Genomic DNA, 17,333 nt, shown 5'->3' with positions numbered 1-17,333 from the left:
TTCATTGTATTTTTCTGCTCATAAAGAAAATGGTGAAGACTGATTATAGACTATGACTGCTACTTCTCTTCATAATAGAACCGTGTTTGCACTAGGATAACTGATTGTTCAAGCAAGATTTTTGCTGCATAATTATTTTCTTAAGTGATGTCAACAACATCTTGATGTTATTAATTGTTGAGACATGAAACCTGATTGCCATTAGGTAAAACATAAGGGTTGTCCAAAATGAAATAACCACTGGCATTCCAGTATTAGAAACACATGTTCTTAATGAGGTCAGCTCAAGAATCATTATAGTATATAATCCCAGATACACAGAGTTTTGTCAAACTTGTCCTAGGAATAAAAATATTAGTCCCTTTCCTTTGATATATCAGTATTAAATATGACAATGTCAACCTGTAGTTGACATTGCCCCTTGCTGTGAGGTTGTCACAGCATGACTTAAAAAGCTTCTTTTGCTTTCTTGCAGGTGCCTTTCATTATCTGAAGCCAGATATTGCATAAATGAACTGTCCGCTTCAAGTTAAAGCTGGTCTTGTTTCTGGTCTCACTCCAATGCTTGGATAGGAGGAATCTTCTCACTGAAACACAGCCCAAACCAGGGCAATCACAATAAAGATACACGATTGTTATGTGCTTTTCTCCCGTCATTACTTTCAGTAGACATTCAGACATTAGTACGAAACAGTTCAGAAGACAAAGACCAAGAGCAATATTAAATAAACAAATGCAGCTTGGTTCAGTATGGGCAGGTATCAAAAATAGTAAAGTATTTAAAACTGCTGACTGACAAAACATTCCATTTTTATGTTGGTGAAAAAAGCAGGCATTGATTTGAACCGAAGGAATGATCCAAAACTTAACAGTTAATCTCTGTAGATTCTGACTCGTCTGACATCCAATGCTGACTTTACGATAACTTTAAAACTGCTCAGTTTATGAAGCACGGGCAGGAGAACTTAAAAAAATTTTACACACTGGAAATTGACATCAAGAGGAAATGTTGCAGTCAGTAGGAAGCTAGGATAGATGTAAAAGGCTTCCAGAATAAGGTTTTGGTTATCTTATCACTCTTTTGTAATTATGTTGTCAATAAATGTCACTTGCAAGTTTTGCTTTACAACAAATGAGATGATGTGTAACACAAAGAAAAAGTTTTGCCTTTTTTTTGTGTGAAGTCTTCCTAGTCCATGTTACATTCTGAATCAAAAAAAGGAAAAAAATCACCAACAAAGTGACTTTGTTTTCCATAACTGCCTAACAATGTGCAATACTGTGTACCTCACACAAACTTTGGGATCATCCAAAGTGATAGATAGAATCAGAACTATATTTTTCCAGGTACTTTTATTTTTGCAGTATATAATTCATTGTAATAAAATGCAGAAGTGTTGTAGTCTGATGGTCAATAGAAATCCAGCTCACTAATCATGATTAAAAACCATTTTCAGGAAACAATACAATTAAATGATTACGTTTACATTCTTTTTTTAGTAACCTACAGGACGTGAACTGAGATATTCCTGTACCTGATGTGTTCTCGTAAATTATACAGTGATATCCAATATAGGAAAAAATAGGAACCAAGGTTTACATAAGTTTATGTTGTGACATTTTAGAATGTCAATAAATTTGTGTTTTGAAATGTTAAGAGGAACAGAAAAATGGAAGGCAGCGTTATTTATTTCTCTTGATTCTTGGTACAATGAGTGAGGTAGGGCACAAATACATTCCTTTTAGCATTAAGGACTATGAAGTAGTGAGTTAGACTAGGTATAGTACAGAGATTAGTTCACACATTGGTCTTAAAGGGTGATGGAACAAAAGAAATATTATCTTTGTGTTGCAGCCTCTACCATCAACACGTGTTGTAAAAATGTCTTTCATGTAAAAAGTGCAGTAAATATTTACTATTTATATTGAATAAACAGTTATGAAGACTTGCAAAGCACTTATTATTTTGTCCTAAAATGTAGTATTATTCTAAATGCATTGATTCATTTTGACCTGAATATCGTGAAGAAATAAACCATTTTATCTTCTATTCAAACTGCATCATTATATAAGAGATTTATCATGGGGGTAGCCATCAGCAGCCTATGAATCCATGAGCTATTAATGACACGCAGTCCTTGTGGTTAAATTATACATTTTCAAGTGGCACCTGTAAAGCATGTTTCCTCACCACTGTGTGAGGAAATGCATTCAGTTTTTGCTGTACGTATATAGATGGGTCGACAGTCCTGAGCCCAGGACAAACACACAGATAAAGCAGGCCTCTTGGCATGATTTCATAAACTTTGGAGCCTTATTTTATAATGACTGTACATATTTACCTGTTCAAATATTTATTTTCCTACAGCAAGCTCCAATAATTCTAAGATGGACACAAGTAAATTTCACTGAAAAAGCAGATTTTTTTTTGCTGAAACTTCAAATGTCTGAGGAAAGGGGAAATGATATGCTACTGGGACTAATAGAGTAATGTTTTTTCACATTTTTTTGAAGAAATTAAACATTCTAAACTTGATATTTTTTCTGCATTTATTAAATGTTCCCCTTCCCACTGGAAAAGTGAAATAATTGGAAATGGTGTGTGGGGGGGGGGGGGGTAGGGGTGGAGAGGGAATTACATTGAGAAGAACCACTAGAAAAAGTCTGTAAAACTAATAAAATTAAGGAAAATTCTTATTTTGGTCACAAAGCTGCCTCTTGTTGGATATTTTTTCCCTGCTTTCAGCTTTAAGCCTTTGCTTTCTGAATCCTTTTTATGGTCCTGTTGCCTAGCTTCCTCTCAATCTCAGGAGGCCATTCCTCCAAAGATTCCTTTCTAGTTGTGTTCCCCTTTTAAATAGTCAAATAATCTGGCACGTTTCATAAGCAGTAAATTCACTTAAGAAGTATGTGATGAATAACCCGCTTTCTATGTATGCCACAGTAAAACACAGGCTGTCATTTCACTTGTTTTCTTATGTAGGCCCTATATCCCTGTTGAGGATTTGGCTTTCTAAAAGCATGAAGATATGAAGGTTCATGAAATCTTGTGACTCATGCTTGCACAATTATCACATCACCAGGGATCCGGGTTTTCTGTTTGCTGTGGAAAAAAGTGGCAAAATGTGGATTTTTTTCTTTAAGGAGAAAAATCTGGGAAAGTGTGGGTTTGCCTTTGCAGGATGGCAGAGGGGCTGCTTGGGGCTGTGGGGAGCAGAACACAGGGGGTGCCACGTGCATATGTGCGCACACGCATGCACGTGGCAGCCTGGCAGTGTGGTGGAGAGCAGTTCCAGCAGCTTCCTCCAGGTAAGTCTATGAGGGTGGTGGTGGGGGAGGGCACAGGTGATTTGTCAGGGGGCTGAGATGGCATAGACAAAGCATTGGGAGGGGGGATGTGCCCTGCCCCCGCCCCAGTTTTCTGCACCCACAGCAGGGGGCAGGGCTGCAGCCTGGTTGGACCAGCTCTGGGCAGGAACTACCTCCGTGGCCCAGTGGGCAGGACCCGGTGCAGGATGGAGTGCAGCGCCAGCATGGCTGCCAAGGTGAGACGCCACCTGCCTACCTGGCAGCATCGGGGGCACAACTCTGCACTACTGCTTCCATGCCTCACTTTGCCATGGTGGCATGGTGCTCCCTCCTGTTCTGGGTCCCACCTGCAGCCCCATGGCCCACGTCCCTCTGTGGGTGCAGAAATCTGCATGCACATGTCCCCTCACCCCCCATTAGGGCTGTGCAAAGCTTTGGATCATGATTTGGATTTGGAGATGATTCGGATGATTTGGAGATCAAACCTATGAATCTGAATTGAATCGTTGGAAGTTTTAGGCTTTCTGAATCGATTCAAAGCTTCCAAATCGATTTGGAAAAGTTTCAGTGATACGGAGATTCGGCCATAGGGTATAATGGGAAATCAATGAAATATCTATAACTTTGTTGTCTTTTGGCTGATTCAGATGAAACTTGCAGGGATGGTAGCCTCTGTGAAGAGCATTAAGCATGCCAAGCATCAAGATGATAAGTGCAGGGGTTTCTGGGAAACTTTACCTCAAAGTCCTGAAAGCAAAACTCATGTCACATGTGTGTATGAAGCCACATTGGGGTGAAACATGTAGAGGTGGTAGCTCTTGCTGAGGCCACAAAGTCTGTCAAGTTTCAAGGAGATAGGTGCAGGGGTTTCTGGGAAACTGCACCTCAAACTGCTGACAAGCAAAACTCATGACATAGGTGACACTATACGTGTGTTAAGGCGCAGGGGGGTGAAAACTGTACAGATGGTAACCCCTGCTGAGGCCACAAAGCCTGCCAAGTTTCAAAGAGATAGGTGCAGGATTTTGGGGGGAACTGCACCTGAAGCTGCGGACAAGCGAAACTCGTGACGTGTGACACTGTATGTTAAGGCGCAGCAGGGTGAAAGCTGCAGGCCTGCTACCCCTGCTGAGGCCACAAAGCCTGCCAGCTGTCAAGGAGATACATGCAGGGGTTCTGGGGCCCTGCACCTCTAGCTGCTGACAGGCAAAACTCGTGACATGGGTGCTTGGGCAACTGACTGTCTCTGTCTTGGGGCAGAAGCAGTTCCTGGCTCTGTATTGATTCTTTCCTCTCCTTAGTCGGTGGTTTTGTAAGTGTTAATCCTTGCTCATTAACTTGTTATCCTCACTAGCTACTGTGTATTGAGCTGGTCCCTGAGTGAATCATGATTGATTGGTGCAGTTTCCCCCAAACCCCTGCACCTATCTCCTTGAAACTTGGCAAGCGTTGTGGCCTCAGCAAGAGCTACCATCTTTCACCCCACTGTAGCTTAACACACACATGTGACATGAGTTTTGCTTTCAGGATTTTGAGGTGCAGTTTCCCAGAAACTCCTGCACTTATCACTTTGACCTTTGGCATGCATAATGCTGTCAGCAGAGGCTACCATCCCTGCAAGTTTCATCTGAATCAGCCAAAAGACAACAATGTTATAGATATTTCATTGATTCCCCATTATACCCTATGGCTGAATCTCTGAATCGGCTCCAAATTGGCTCCAAATCTTCCAAAGTGGTTCAGCCAAATCGAATCAGGAAAATGATTCAGTTCTCTGAATTGAATCTCTGGCATCCGAATCAGCCTAATCCAAATTCAATAGTTCCCCATTCACACAGGCCTACCTCTCATGTGTTGTCTGTGCCACCCCTACGCAACGCCTATGCACCCACCCCTTCCCTCACACATGGGGGGTGGCGGGGGGCCCTGGAACCAAAGGATAGTGGGTAGCTGGTCAGGAGCAAGGGACACCAGCAGGGCTGGGGAATGGGAGACTGTGGGGTGGGAGTGAGGGACACCAGCATGGCTGAGGAGGGAGGCAGGGTATGGTGGGTTGGAAGTAAGGGGCACTGGCAGGGATGGGGGACTGTGGATGAGGAGTGAGGGGCACCAGCAGGGCTGGAGTGGGGTGGGTGGGTTCATAGTGAGGGGCAATGGTATGGGCAGGGGCAGGACACAGGCATGTCAGGGAAGCTTAGCATCACAAAGCAACAGGGCAGGTGGGGACAGCCACAGCTAGACCCAAATCCTGGTGAGCAAAGAGGGCTGGGACAGTTCTGATTTTTCTATCATAAAAAAACCAAAATCAAATGCCAAAATATGGAGGTATTTAGAATTTATTTTATGATTATGATAGTGGCACCAGTAGGGTTCCAAACTGCTTTAACATTGTAAATATATCAATAAAGAATTGTGCTCAACTGATGCGCATATATATTTAAAATTCTCTGATTTAAATAAAGCCCCAAAACTGTTTTTTCATTATTAAAATGAAACTCCACTGAGCTGTTTAGCTGAAAGGGCAGCTAATCAGAAACTAAGGAGAGGGAGAGGAAAGAGTGGGGAAGGATTGCTCTCTGATATTTCTACCCATCTAGCTCCATGTTTGATTCCCCAGCTCTCTGATCACTTCCCCAACTCTTCCTGGGGGGCATGGGCCACAGGATGGTATGGAATGATGGCAGGCTGCCGCTGCTGGCTGGGACTGATGCTGGGCGCAATCTGTATTGAGCACTGGCTGGGAAGCCTGGTGCTGCCACTGACCCCAGCTGGCAGCAGTAGCATGCTGTCATCCCGTGCCCCCCAGGAGGGCTGCAGGGCTGTGTCAGGATGACAGCATGCTGCTGCTGCCGGCTGGGGCCAGCAGCAGCACTTGGCCTCCTGGCCAGTGCTCGGCACAGGCTGCATCCAGTGCTGGTCCCAGCTGGAAGCAGCAGCCTGGTGTCATCCTGTGGGCAGTGCCATGCCCAGAAGGATTCTGGCATAGCCCCGCAGCCCTTCCAGGGGGTGTGAGCCCCCGGATCTGTGTGCGGACTAACAGCAGGCTGCCGCTGCCAGCGGGGTCCAGCAGCAATGCTGGGTTCTTCCTAGCGCTCGGTGTGGGCTGCACCAGGCAGACTTGGGTGCTGGTGCTGGCCTCAGTTGGCAGTGACAGCATGCTGTCATCCCACATGCAGATCTGGGGACCTGCACCCCCTGGGAAGAGTCCAGCACAGCCCTCCCAGGGGTGTGGGCCCCCAGATCTGCAAGCAGGATGACAGCAGACTGCCACTACTGGCAAGTGATACGAGTCTTGCTTTGAACAGTTTGAGGTGCAGTTTCCAAGAAACCACTGCACCCATATCCTTGAAACTTGGCAGGCTTCATGCCCTCAGAGGGGGCTACCATCCTTGCAATTTTCATCTGAATCAGGCAAGAGATAACAAAGTTATAGGCATTTTCATGATTCCCCATTATAGCCTATGGGCAAAACGTCAAAACAGCGAAACAGTTTGGACGAAACGAAATGGAACAGTGCTTCGAAACAAGATGAAATGATGAAACAAAACACTGTCCCTTTAAAATGGCAAAATGGAAGTGGAAATGAAATGTTGTTTCATACAGCCCTATATTTTATATACACACACACACACCTATCCGTGTTTTTCCATGATTAAAGTGAAACTTCACTAAATATTTTAGTGGAGTTTCATTTTAATCATGGAAAAATGCAGAGTTGAGGTTTTTTTATCTATCTATCTATCTATCTATCTATCTATCTATCTATCTATCTATCTATCTATCTATCTATCTATCTATCTAGTGGAATTTCATTTTAATTGCAGAAAAATGCGGATTTGAGTTTTTTTTTAAATGAGAGAATTTTGACATCACCATCTTCTGCCTGCAGTTTCTCTTCCTCGGCTATTGTAGTAGCTGTGTACCAAGTAAGAAGTAGCTCTGAGGACATCTCTAATTTCTGCATTCCCTTCATCACTGCAGTGCTATCTAGGTTGCTTTCCTGACCTAAAGTGAGAGGACAGGGATTGGGATGGATTCCACTTTCATTTGCACTGTTTTTTGGCTTGTTTATTTTTTTCTCCCAAGCACTTTACCGCGTAATATGTCCACAAAGAGGAGGGAAGTCTGGAGACAACACAGATGAAAAAATCATTCAGCCCACTTGCAGAGCTTTGGAAGCAGGTAATTTGGAATGAGGAGGGTAGGACAGGGTTAAGAGCAGGGATCTCCTGCCAAAATCTTGTAATGTGCCTCTGAAGTTTTTCCTGGGACTGCTCACTCTCACATCCATGTTTTGTATTACCCCAAACTTATGTAGTTATATCAATCCTTTATTTTTTTTAAATCTAGTTTTAAGCAGGACCATATATCCAGCCAGAATACGAACCCAAACCACTCGAAGTGAAAGGGACATTAAGTATGAAAACTAGTTTACTTCAGTTTTGGAAACAGGGAAGTATGAGAACACGCTTTTTGCTTGATAATGTTTTGTGCAGCAAGGAATCAATTCCTAGTTCTGTGTACCAAGTAAGAAAATATTCATGGGAAAATAAACACATTTCATAGCCACTAGAATGCTGAAGTATTTTTGGACAGGGGGTATATCATTAACTAATTATAATCTTTCTGAAAATACCTTTATATCCTGGCGCTGTAACTTTTCATTATTGTTGTGTGTGTGCATGTATATGTACTTTAAAGCTGTCCTTCCTTTTTATCACTGGATTTATAGAGAACAAAAGAAGAAAAACATTCTTACACACTTGTATGTATTTCATTTGGTGTCTTTGAATAAGTCTGCCAGTTGAAAACACTGCAAAGTACTTGCCTTCTATTTTAAGGGGACAATCCTCACTAATGCAACAGACAACATTAAACCCCGCTCTCCCCACACCAAACCCCAAACCAGCAATTCCCAATATTATAATAAATTGGCTTCTGGGCTGCCAGTTAGAAATAAATGCAGGTTCTCAGATACTTTTGTGTGTGCTACTATATGCTACTTTTTGAAAAAAACCATTAAGTATGGAGATGATTTTTCAGAGGCATAAATACTTAAAATCTACCAAATTCTCAAAGAAAGTCAATGAGGGTCAGGTAGCAAAGTGCCATCTGTGCCTTTGGTAGATCCTCGTAAGATTAAATCCAGATTTGTATTCCCTAGTGAGATTTTTCTAAAGGGTTTAACCTGAATTCAGCGAGAGTTGTGTCTAGCTCCTTCATCTATAATCTGGATCTACATACCTATTTTATACAGAAGTCTAAATGAAATCAACTGCTGCTTTTCTGCTTATGTAACCAGGACAAAAAGAATGCACTGAGTGTAGTAGCCCTTAAACCAAAGCAATCATATAATGTATAAGAAAATTACTACTTCCTATCAGAACACTGTTGCTAGAGTATAAAGCACAACTTCTTTGTGTGCCATCAAATACAGAAATCCTTCAGTGTTTCCTGTTTGCAACATTATCTTTGGCTTTACATTTTATAACCATAATTCCCAATAGCTATGTATATAAAATGACAAATCAATTCAAGACCATATCAAAGCAACTGCATAAAAAATTACATTGTGATAAGTGGTTCCCAATTTTAGTCTGTTCTGGATTTTTCCAATAGTTGATAGACAAAATGCCCTAAAACTATGTATACAGCTATAGTTGGTTGCTAAATGCTTTTTATGTAAAATGTAGGCAAAATTTTACTATTGATTATATATAAAACTTCCATATGTTCAGAAAGCAGCACCCATAAAAGATCTGCAGGTCTGTGACAATATTCCTCATATAGTGTATATACAATTATATATATCCTATGCTTATATGGAAACAGGATATTACCTTAAGAAAATATGTGCGTCGAATAAAACAAATCTGTTACTGATTTGTAGGGATCTGGGTTTTCTGTTTCCCACCAAAAAACAGTAAAACGCAGATTTCCCCCTTTACCAGAAGAAAATGCAGATTTCTTATTTTAGTGGAGAAACCCACTGATTTTGCAATTTTGCAAAGAGTCCAGCTTGCAAGGGGCTGGCAGGGAGCAGGGGGCGCCATGTACATGGCCACCAGCCAGTGTAGAGAGCAGCTCCTGCAGGTAAGTGCAGGAGGGACTGGGGGGGCCCACAGTGAGGGAGGGAGGGAGATGAGCAGGGCTGGAGATGCTGCCCAGCTGGGTGATGCATGGGGCTTGGGGCCCAGGGCGGTAATGTACAGCCACAGGGCCCTGGCAGGGAGCAGGACAGGGCTGCCGGTGGCTCATCTGGAGGCTTGGGGGGGTTACAGCTCCCTGCCGCTGTGTGCACTTCTGGGAGGATAGGGGGGACCCATGTCCCCCAGATCTGTGCACGGGGCAGGGGTGGCCATGGGTTGCCTGCTGTGGGCTTGGGCTTCTACCCTGCTGCTCTCCCCTGGGGCCTCTGCAGCCTGGTGGGTGCAACCCGGCACTGCAGGGCAGAGTGGGGCCACACAGGAAAGCTGCTTGCTGCTGCGAGCTCTGCACTGCTTTGGTGATGTCTCCCCTACACATGCAGCAGCAGTGAGGGGCACAACCCTGTACTGCCATCCCTGCTGGTGCTGTGAGCTCAGTGTGGACCTTGCAGTGGCAAGCAGATTCCCTGCATGGCCCTACTTTGCTCTGCAGCACTGGGTTGCACCCACTGGGCTGAGGAGGCCCTGGGGGAGGGCAGCAGGGCGGGACCCCAAGTCCGCAGCGGGCAGTGCTCAGCGTGCACCCACCCAACCCCACCCCACGCACAGATCTGGGAGCACGGGTCCCCCCTGCCCTCCAGGAGTGTGTGTAGTGGTGGGGAGCTGGCCACTCCCTGCCCAAGCCCTCAGCAGGCAGGCAGCAGGCATGGGGGTAGCAGGGCCGGGGCGGGGAGAGCCAACTTCAGCTTTGCTGCAGCAGCTGCTACCTCCTGCTGGGGGCAGGGGGCTGTGGACCCAGGTCCCTGGTCCCATATTCCTGGCAGCTGAGGGCCCTTCTGGTAGGGCTGTGGGGGTAGGGGCTGTGGATGGGGGCAAGGGGCACCAGCAGGGCTGTGAGGGTTGTGGAGGGGAAGTAAGAGGCACCAGCAGGGCTGTGGGGGGGAGTGTGGGTGCCAGGAAGACTGTGGGCAACTTTTCATTTTAATCACCAATTTTGGGGTTTTCATCAGAGAATTTGCAATTTTTCATCAGGGGAAACCAGGATCTCTGCTGATTGGTACCTATAGGAGATCTCAGGCACAGCAGGTGAACTCAGACTGGTGGGGTGGTAGACCATCCCATGGGTGGGAGGGTGGTGGGGGGTTTGCAGCTGGCCAGCAGTGGGGTGGGGTTTGCAGCCAGACGGACACTCCAGCCACTAGCAGGGAAGCTGGAAACCCCTCCCCCCCCCCTCCTCCTGGCCAGCTGCAAACCCACTGCTCCCGTGGGATGCTCCACCACCCCACCAGTCTGAGTTCACCAGTTGTGCCTGGGAGATGTACAGAAGGATGGAGTCTGCTCTGGCTGCCACTGAAGTTAATTTTGTTTTGTTGGTGTTTCACTATCTGTTCCCTTCTAACAATTTCAATGGAGAATGTCTGGAGTGGACTACTTGTGTTATTAATAAGACTGGATGGGACAGCAATCTGGCTAATACCTAGCCAGTGGAATGGTCATTTTTCGATAGGTTCCAATCCTACAGAACGTTTCACATGAGGTCATCTCTTATTTGTAGGATTGGACCAGACTAATCAGTAAATACTTTGCTGCCTCTCTGTTAAATCATGCTTCTACTAGCAAGTAACTGTGGCATACTGCAGCACACATAAAAAAAGAATAAGTGGAACAACATCGTTGTAATCTTTGCTGTTTAATGCATTTACATTGCATCAGAGTCAAAGACCAAATGGGCTTGTAATTCAGAGTGCCTTTGGACATCCAGCTGCTACAGCATTTGGACATGCACTGTTTATCAGCCAACCATTCAGGCTATGTCATGAAAAATCAAAATAAACCTGGGAAGACGCATCACATTTGACCTTTTCAGAATAATTTAATAAAGTTAGCTTGATACACAAATATGAAAGAGCAGTTGCTGATAAGAACAGAACTATTGCTTTCTTGTCTGAGAATTGGAAACAGTTCAGAAGCTTTATTAACTATTCGGCATCTTCATCATTGGTGAGGTTTGTCCCTTTAGGCCATTACCAAATGTTAAGCTTTTTGTCTCTTCTTCACATTTTCCTTCTTTCAGCACTCATGCTGATAGCTTTTCCTGTGCTGTATATAATTATAGAACTATGCTTTTAGTTTTTCTCATGTCTCTGTGCAATTATTTTTTCTAACGTGCTGTTAAGTAATCTCAAATACATCTTCTACACAAAATATTCTCAAGTGTCTTGCTAAATGGATCTACGACTTGCATCAATAGTATAGTCTTTTAAAAATGATTGTGGTACTTCTTCTCCAAAGAATAATCTATACTACTTTATGATCATGCAATTCTTACAGAGGTAAAAAAACCAGTCAGCCCAATCCTGCACTCCTTACTGAGAAAAAAGTAAATTTGGTCCCATGGACTAAGTTACAAGGTATATAGACTAAGCACAGGCATTCAAGAAGCTGGCGGCAGAAGCGCTCTTTCAATCTTTACTCTAAGCATTCCTGTTTAGGTTAGAAGGAAGCCGAACATGTTAGCCCTTGTGGAGGGGCAACTCAGAGCCTGCCTGCACAGCCCCAGTGCAATAGGTAGGGAGAGCTCTTGCCTGCCTCCCAGCATGCCCCGTGGGCTCCTGGGCTGCCAAAGACTCCCTAGTGGAGCCAAATAGCCAAGCCACCCCAATTGGCCTGTGGTGACATCATAGCTGCCCACCTGGACCTGATGAAGCAGCAGCTAGTCATGGCCATGTGCTATCAGCTGGCCATCCTGCGCATGCCCATCCAGTGAACCTGCACCCGCCAAGTATGTGAGTGTATCCCGGATGCCTGGATTCTGTGTGTGTGTACGCACAGGTGCATGCTCTCCCCCCACCCCACCACAAAGAACACTGCATCTGGGGTATGAATGGGCCACCGACTTTCGTACAGCCAATGAGGATGATACCTGAATCTTCTGCAACTTCCTGTTCCCTGTGGTGATGAGTGGATGCTATGCTTCTGAGGTCCCCAACGATGACATCGGTGATATCATCACTCCCCCCCCTCCCATTCCGCATTGGGGGCCTGAACTACGTGCCCTGGTTCATGAGGCTCTATAAGGGCAGCTGGACTGCTGGAAGGAACACTTAAATTATGGACCGGGCCTGGCACCATGAACAAATGCGGCACAGGGGTGGAGGAGAGTGTGAATGGCCTGCAGATGTGTGTGGCCCTGGCTCTGCACTGTGGCAGACTCTCCAGTTTGTAAAGCTCTGGCTGACTGTCTCCTTACCCACATGGACCAGAAGCCTTTCCCAGATGAATAGGGATGGAGGGCTTTCAGTGACCATGCCCTGGCACTGGGCAATGGATCTCCTGCCATGGGCTTCTCTGGCCCTAGGGGACTGGCCAAAAACCACTTGAGGGGGCTGCATCTTGGAGGCAACTAGCAGTGGTCCAGGACCATGTGCATTAACTCCCTATCCTGGTGCTGACTCTCTCAGCTCCACTGTACCACAGGGTGTCTCCTCCAAACAGTGGTTGGTGATTTGGAGCCCCTGGTCATGCAACTTGGCAGCACAAAGGGTAAGCATCTCCTGGCCTGTCCATTTCCCCCATATGCATCCCAGTTCACTTCACCTGCTGGTCTGGCAGCCCCTGGTGACAGGAATCTGTGCCTGAGCTCAGAGGCTGCAACTGGAGCTTGCAACATCTCTTCTTCATTTCACCAGTGCCTCATATGCACATTTTTCATTTGTTCTGCAAGTGTTCAGCCACTTGTCCTGGACTCACCATGTCAGCAGCTATAAGCTGGCCTTCTGCACACAGATGTAGAGCCTGCAGACAAGGAGGAAGGGTTGCTTAGCTTGCAGTTGAGGGGCACAGGTCCAGGATAGGCTCACTATTGTGGAAGTGGGGGTGGGTTGCCCCTACAGTGAGTATGCATGCTGTGAGAATCAGAATCAGCTGATGCTCACTGGATTTCACTCATGGATCGGACCTCTGGACCTGATGCAGGGGAGACAAATACTGTTGGACCACTTGCCAGCCTGTCCAGGTGCAGAACCTGGGAGTCATCCTGGAAGTGAGAGCTGAGGGGCTGAGTAAATGGTTCTCATGCAGGAATCCACGCAGGAATCCAGGAGCCCTTTATGCTCCATGGCTGAGCCAGCAGCACAGGGGCTGGTGCCCATGCTTGTGGGGGTGGGCAGCCTCAGGAGACGCTGCTGGGTAGCAGCTAGGGGGAGCAGTGGGCTGTGGGTCATGAGTGTAGGGCACTGGCAGTGCCAGGGGATTGTGGGTTTGGTGTGTCCCTGACAGGCGTCCTCTTTTTTTTTTTAATTGGAAATATGGTAACCCTAGTTTTGACCCTTTTCACTTATGTTACTTAATCACTAGGCAGAAATTACCCCAGTTCTACTCTGTTCTCATGGCATTTAGTTGTAATTGAAATCAATTTATTTGACAATATGGAAAAAAATCCACAATAAATTGGGATTCTATTCTTGTTTAACTGTACTATTAAAATTGAGAATCACAACTATTTTTTTAATCTTGCAATTAATTGTGATTAATTTTTTAAATCATTCAACAGCCCTAATTTTTACTCATTGCATATTTTAACGATAGGGTTACTATTATATTAGTGATATTGGTGGGATCTGTCTTGCTCCTCCAGAAGATACAACATGTTCACTCCAGGCAGTGATGAGACAAAGGTGGCTTTAAGTCATTTTGGCATGCTCCCATTTCTGATCTATTTCCAGATAAGTATAACCCCCTGTTCTCCCTGAGGGCTCCTATGGCGTGCTTTGCAAAGAAGTCTCCGTCAGTGCTCAAAATTATTACTACACTCTTTCCTATACCTGACATACCATCTCAATCCCTCTCTTTTGCCTAAGGCTTTAAGGGGGAAGAAGACAATAGGATAGTTCTAAGAGAGACATTGCAGAACCTCTTCTGGGTTCCTCTAGAGAAAGGCCACAGGGACAGAAGAGCATACCATGCATAGTAGAGGGGACAATTATATTAATATTTCATTATATTGTTCATATTTATAATTTAGATGTGTCTACTAGTGTCCCTGCTAGTGTACAGGGGTAGATTGGCCAAAGCATCGTGCTATGGCTCCAGAAGGCACGAGTTTGAATCATCAGTAAGGACTTGTGTTGAAGGCTGCTGCCAGCCAGGCTTATCTGTAAATGGGGTAGCTGGATGTTGTGCTAGTCATATTACTCCTTTGTGTACTGTTGGTTATAGAAATTGCATGCTGACCTACGCATGAATAGGCCAATACTTAACTACTTTAGCATACCTGACTGGTAGGCTTGTGTGGACCTTTGACATTTTTTGACTAGTGTCCATGCTTTGGGTGGTTAGGAATATACTTCAAGCACCAAAAGGTTCTCATAACCCATTATTATTATTGTATTATTGATTACTGATAAAGAAAAAAATGGTTAAAGCTGCAGCCATGCTTTAAATTCTTTTTTTTTCTTTCTTCTTAGCAGTCCAGTCCCAATACTTCCTGGCATTTTGGCTGCAGCCCTTTGTAATATAAACTTATTTTTTCATGACTCACTCCACCAAATTTTGTTACTTTAAGTAGAACAATTAAAGTATATCTTGTAACAGGTACCTCTAACTCGAACAAACATTTCACCTGGGACTATGCTGGACATGCTTGGGACAATACGTAGAACAGCAAGGAATTCTTAAGTTATCAAAAAAGGTGTTACGGCTTTGAGCTAATTGTACTTTAAAAATGTATTTGAAAATTGTAAAATACTAGGAAAATATTTTAAAAGGGAGATTGACTTGGTTATTTCAAAATAAAAAAATAAAAGCCCAGAGGGAACAGAATTTAAACAAAGCCCAATTACTTATTCCATTTATAATTGAGTGGTATACTGAAATGGATACTTGTGTACCCTGCTGGCCAGTGTGTGTTATGCTTCTTTTGTGCTCATTCGATGGAGGATATGAGTCTGTCTGAAGCCACATGCTGCAGAAATTTTGACTTTCATTCTTGCAGGTGTGTGGTGCAGATCTGAGCACCTAAGCCATAGTTGGCTACCAGATACTCACATTAAATGCTAAGAACAATTAAAAACAATGAACTTCATGAAGTAAAAACGTGCAAGTCTCATTAATTTCAGATACCAGTGCGATGATCTGCGGAATTTGTCTAGGAACAGATCATGAAATTCAGTTTGCTTTTATGACCTGCCTGCATATCCTTGAGTTGTGTATTACCTCATGCTCCTGCAAAAGAGCCAGGTGTGGCACTGACATTTTTGTGTCAGTCCGTCATTAAGAGTAAGGGAGAACAGACACATTAACTGCATCCTCAGGGAAATCAGTTTCCTCCAACTTTTCTGCAAGGGACAAGGTTTGGTGCGGTGGAAAATCCTCATCAAGTGAGCAGCTGAACCATGTGTTGATGGTTATCAGCTGAAAGAGACTCATGGAACAGGATGGGATGTGCTGGGTGAGAGAAGATTAGAGGGGAGAGAAAGTGTGCACTCACAAACCTGTGTCTGTGTCCCTGTGGGGGTATTTAACTGTGGGATCAGCTGACTTGGGGTAGTGAGAGAATCCAGGGTTCAGAGGAGGAGGGAAAAAAATCTAACTCCTCAGAGAGCTCAGCCCTAAGCTCAATAGCTTTAGAGTGGGGAGTAAACTGAGCCAGGGAAATAGGTACAGGTCTGTGTCCTATGTCATCTACTGCTACACACTTTTAGTGCCGGGTAAGCAAGAGTAATTTGTTTCAGAAGGCTCTGTAAATCTATTCACAAATGTGTTTGTTATCCCATATCCCTGACAAGTTAGAGTTAAGCTTGAAATGCAGAGTGCCTATGTGCTTGGAAATTTGGGAAAGCTGTGCTGCTGGGGAGCCGGGGTGGGGTTAGTGCTTGTTGGGGGGGAAGGTGGGGATGCTGAGGCAGTTGTGCCTAGGAGGCACACTAGAGAGGCCAAAGGGAGAAGTAATGTCACAGTTTACTTCAGTGCAGGCCAACTTTTTGTGCAGGCATGTCACAAATTTGCCCTGAACCCTCCCTAAATCCTACTCCAATTCCTTTCCTTTGCCCGATCTTCTGCTCTGCTTCCTGCCCCATCTCCTGCTGTGCTGATTATTGACATTGTGGCTTAAATCATGACTGGCACAATGCAACTGGAGAAGTGCAAGGCACTGCTGACATGTTTTCCCCCCCCTCTGAACAAACTACCTCAAAGGGGCATGGAATTGCATCATGCTTGGCCAGGTGTGTGATGAAAGGTGCCTCAGGGCACAGGGATATGAAAAAGCTACACTGAGCCAAAGGAGGGTAAGGTTTAGCACATGACAACATGACATCACTTCCCATAACAAGTAATAGCTAACTCTTGGTGACTTACAAGAGTCTACAGCTCTTTTCCCCTCTATGGGTGTATCTACATGTGCATTTAGGCACACCTAAATTTAATGTGCATTATCTTAATGCACATTAAGGCAATTTAAGCTTGTGTCTACATGTGCACATATTAAAGTGTATTAACGCCATGTGTGGTGATTAACATGGGACTAAAGTTAATCCCAAATCAGTCCATGCACAGTGTTAATGCACCTTAATGCATCTACATGTGTGTTAATGTGCATTTGTAGGTATCAAATTTAGGCGCAAATAGCTTAAAATCGCCATTTTTATGGCACATTAAGGGTGTGCACATGTAGACACATACTCTTAATGCACCTTAAATTGGGCTAAAGCACCTTAAATCAATGCATGGAGATGTGCCCCATGTAGATGTGACACTCTGGCCCCATAATACCCAAAAATCTGACCCTGATTATGTCAAAGAAGCAGCTTTGAAGTTTTCTGAGAATTTTATTCAGGAGTTAAAAACAAGATACAAATGTGATAACATGGGCTCAACCCT

General features: G+C 44.5%; 1 protein-coding gene across 1 annotated transcript in view; it reads left to right on the top strand.

Annotated features, from left to right (window-relative positions):
* The window catches only part of PAX3 (paired box 3), a 113,328-nt gene extending 111,371 nt beyond the window's left edge, over positions 1–1,957 (top strand). Inside the window, exon 9 of the mRNA XM_006266069.3 lies at positions 476–1,957. Coding sequence (XP_006266131.1) covers positions 476–510 — 35 coding nt within the window. The 3' untranslated portion in view covers positions 511–1,957. The remainder of the gene's footprint in view (positions 1–475) is intronic.
* Positions 1,958–17,333: the final 15,376 nt, after the last annotated feature.

This window comes from Alligator mississippiensis, chromosome 7 (assembly GCF_030867095.1).
Source record: "Alligator mississippiensis isolate rAllMis1 chromosome 7, rAllMis1, whole genome shotgun sequence".
Classification (NCBI taxonomy): domain Eukaryota; kingdom Metazoa; phylum Chordata; order Crocodylia; family Alligatoridae; genus Alligator; species Alligator mississippiensis.
The sequence above is the reverse complement of the archived record's forward strand: the minus strand, read 5'-3'. Positions and strand labels throughout refer to the sequence as shown.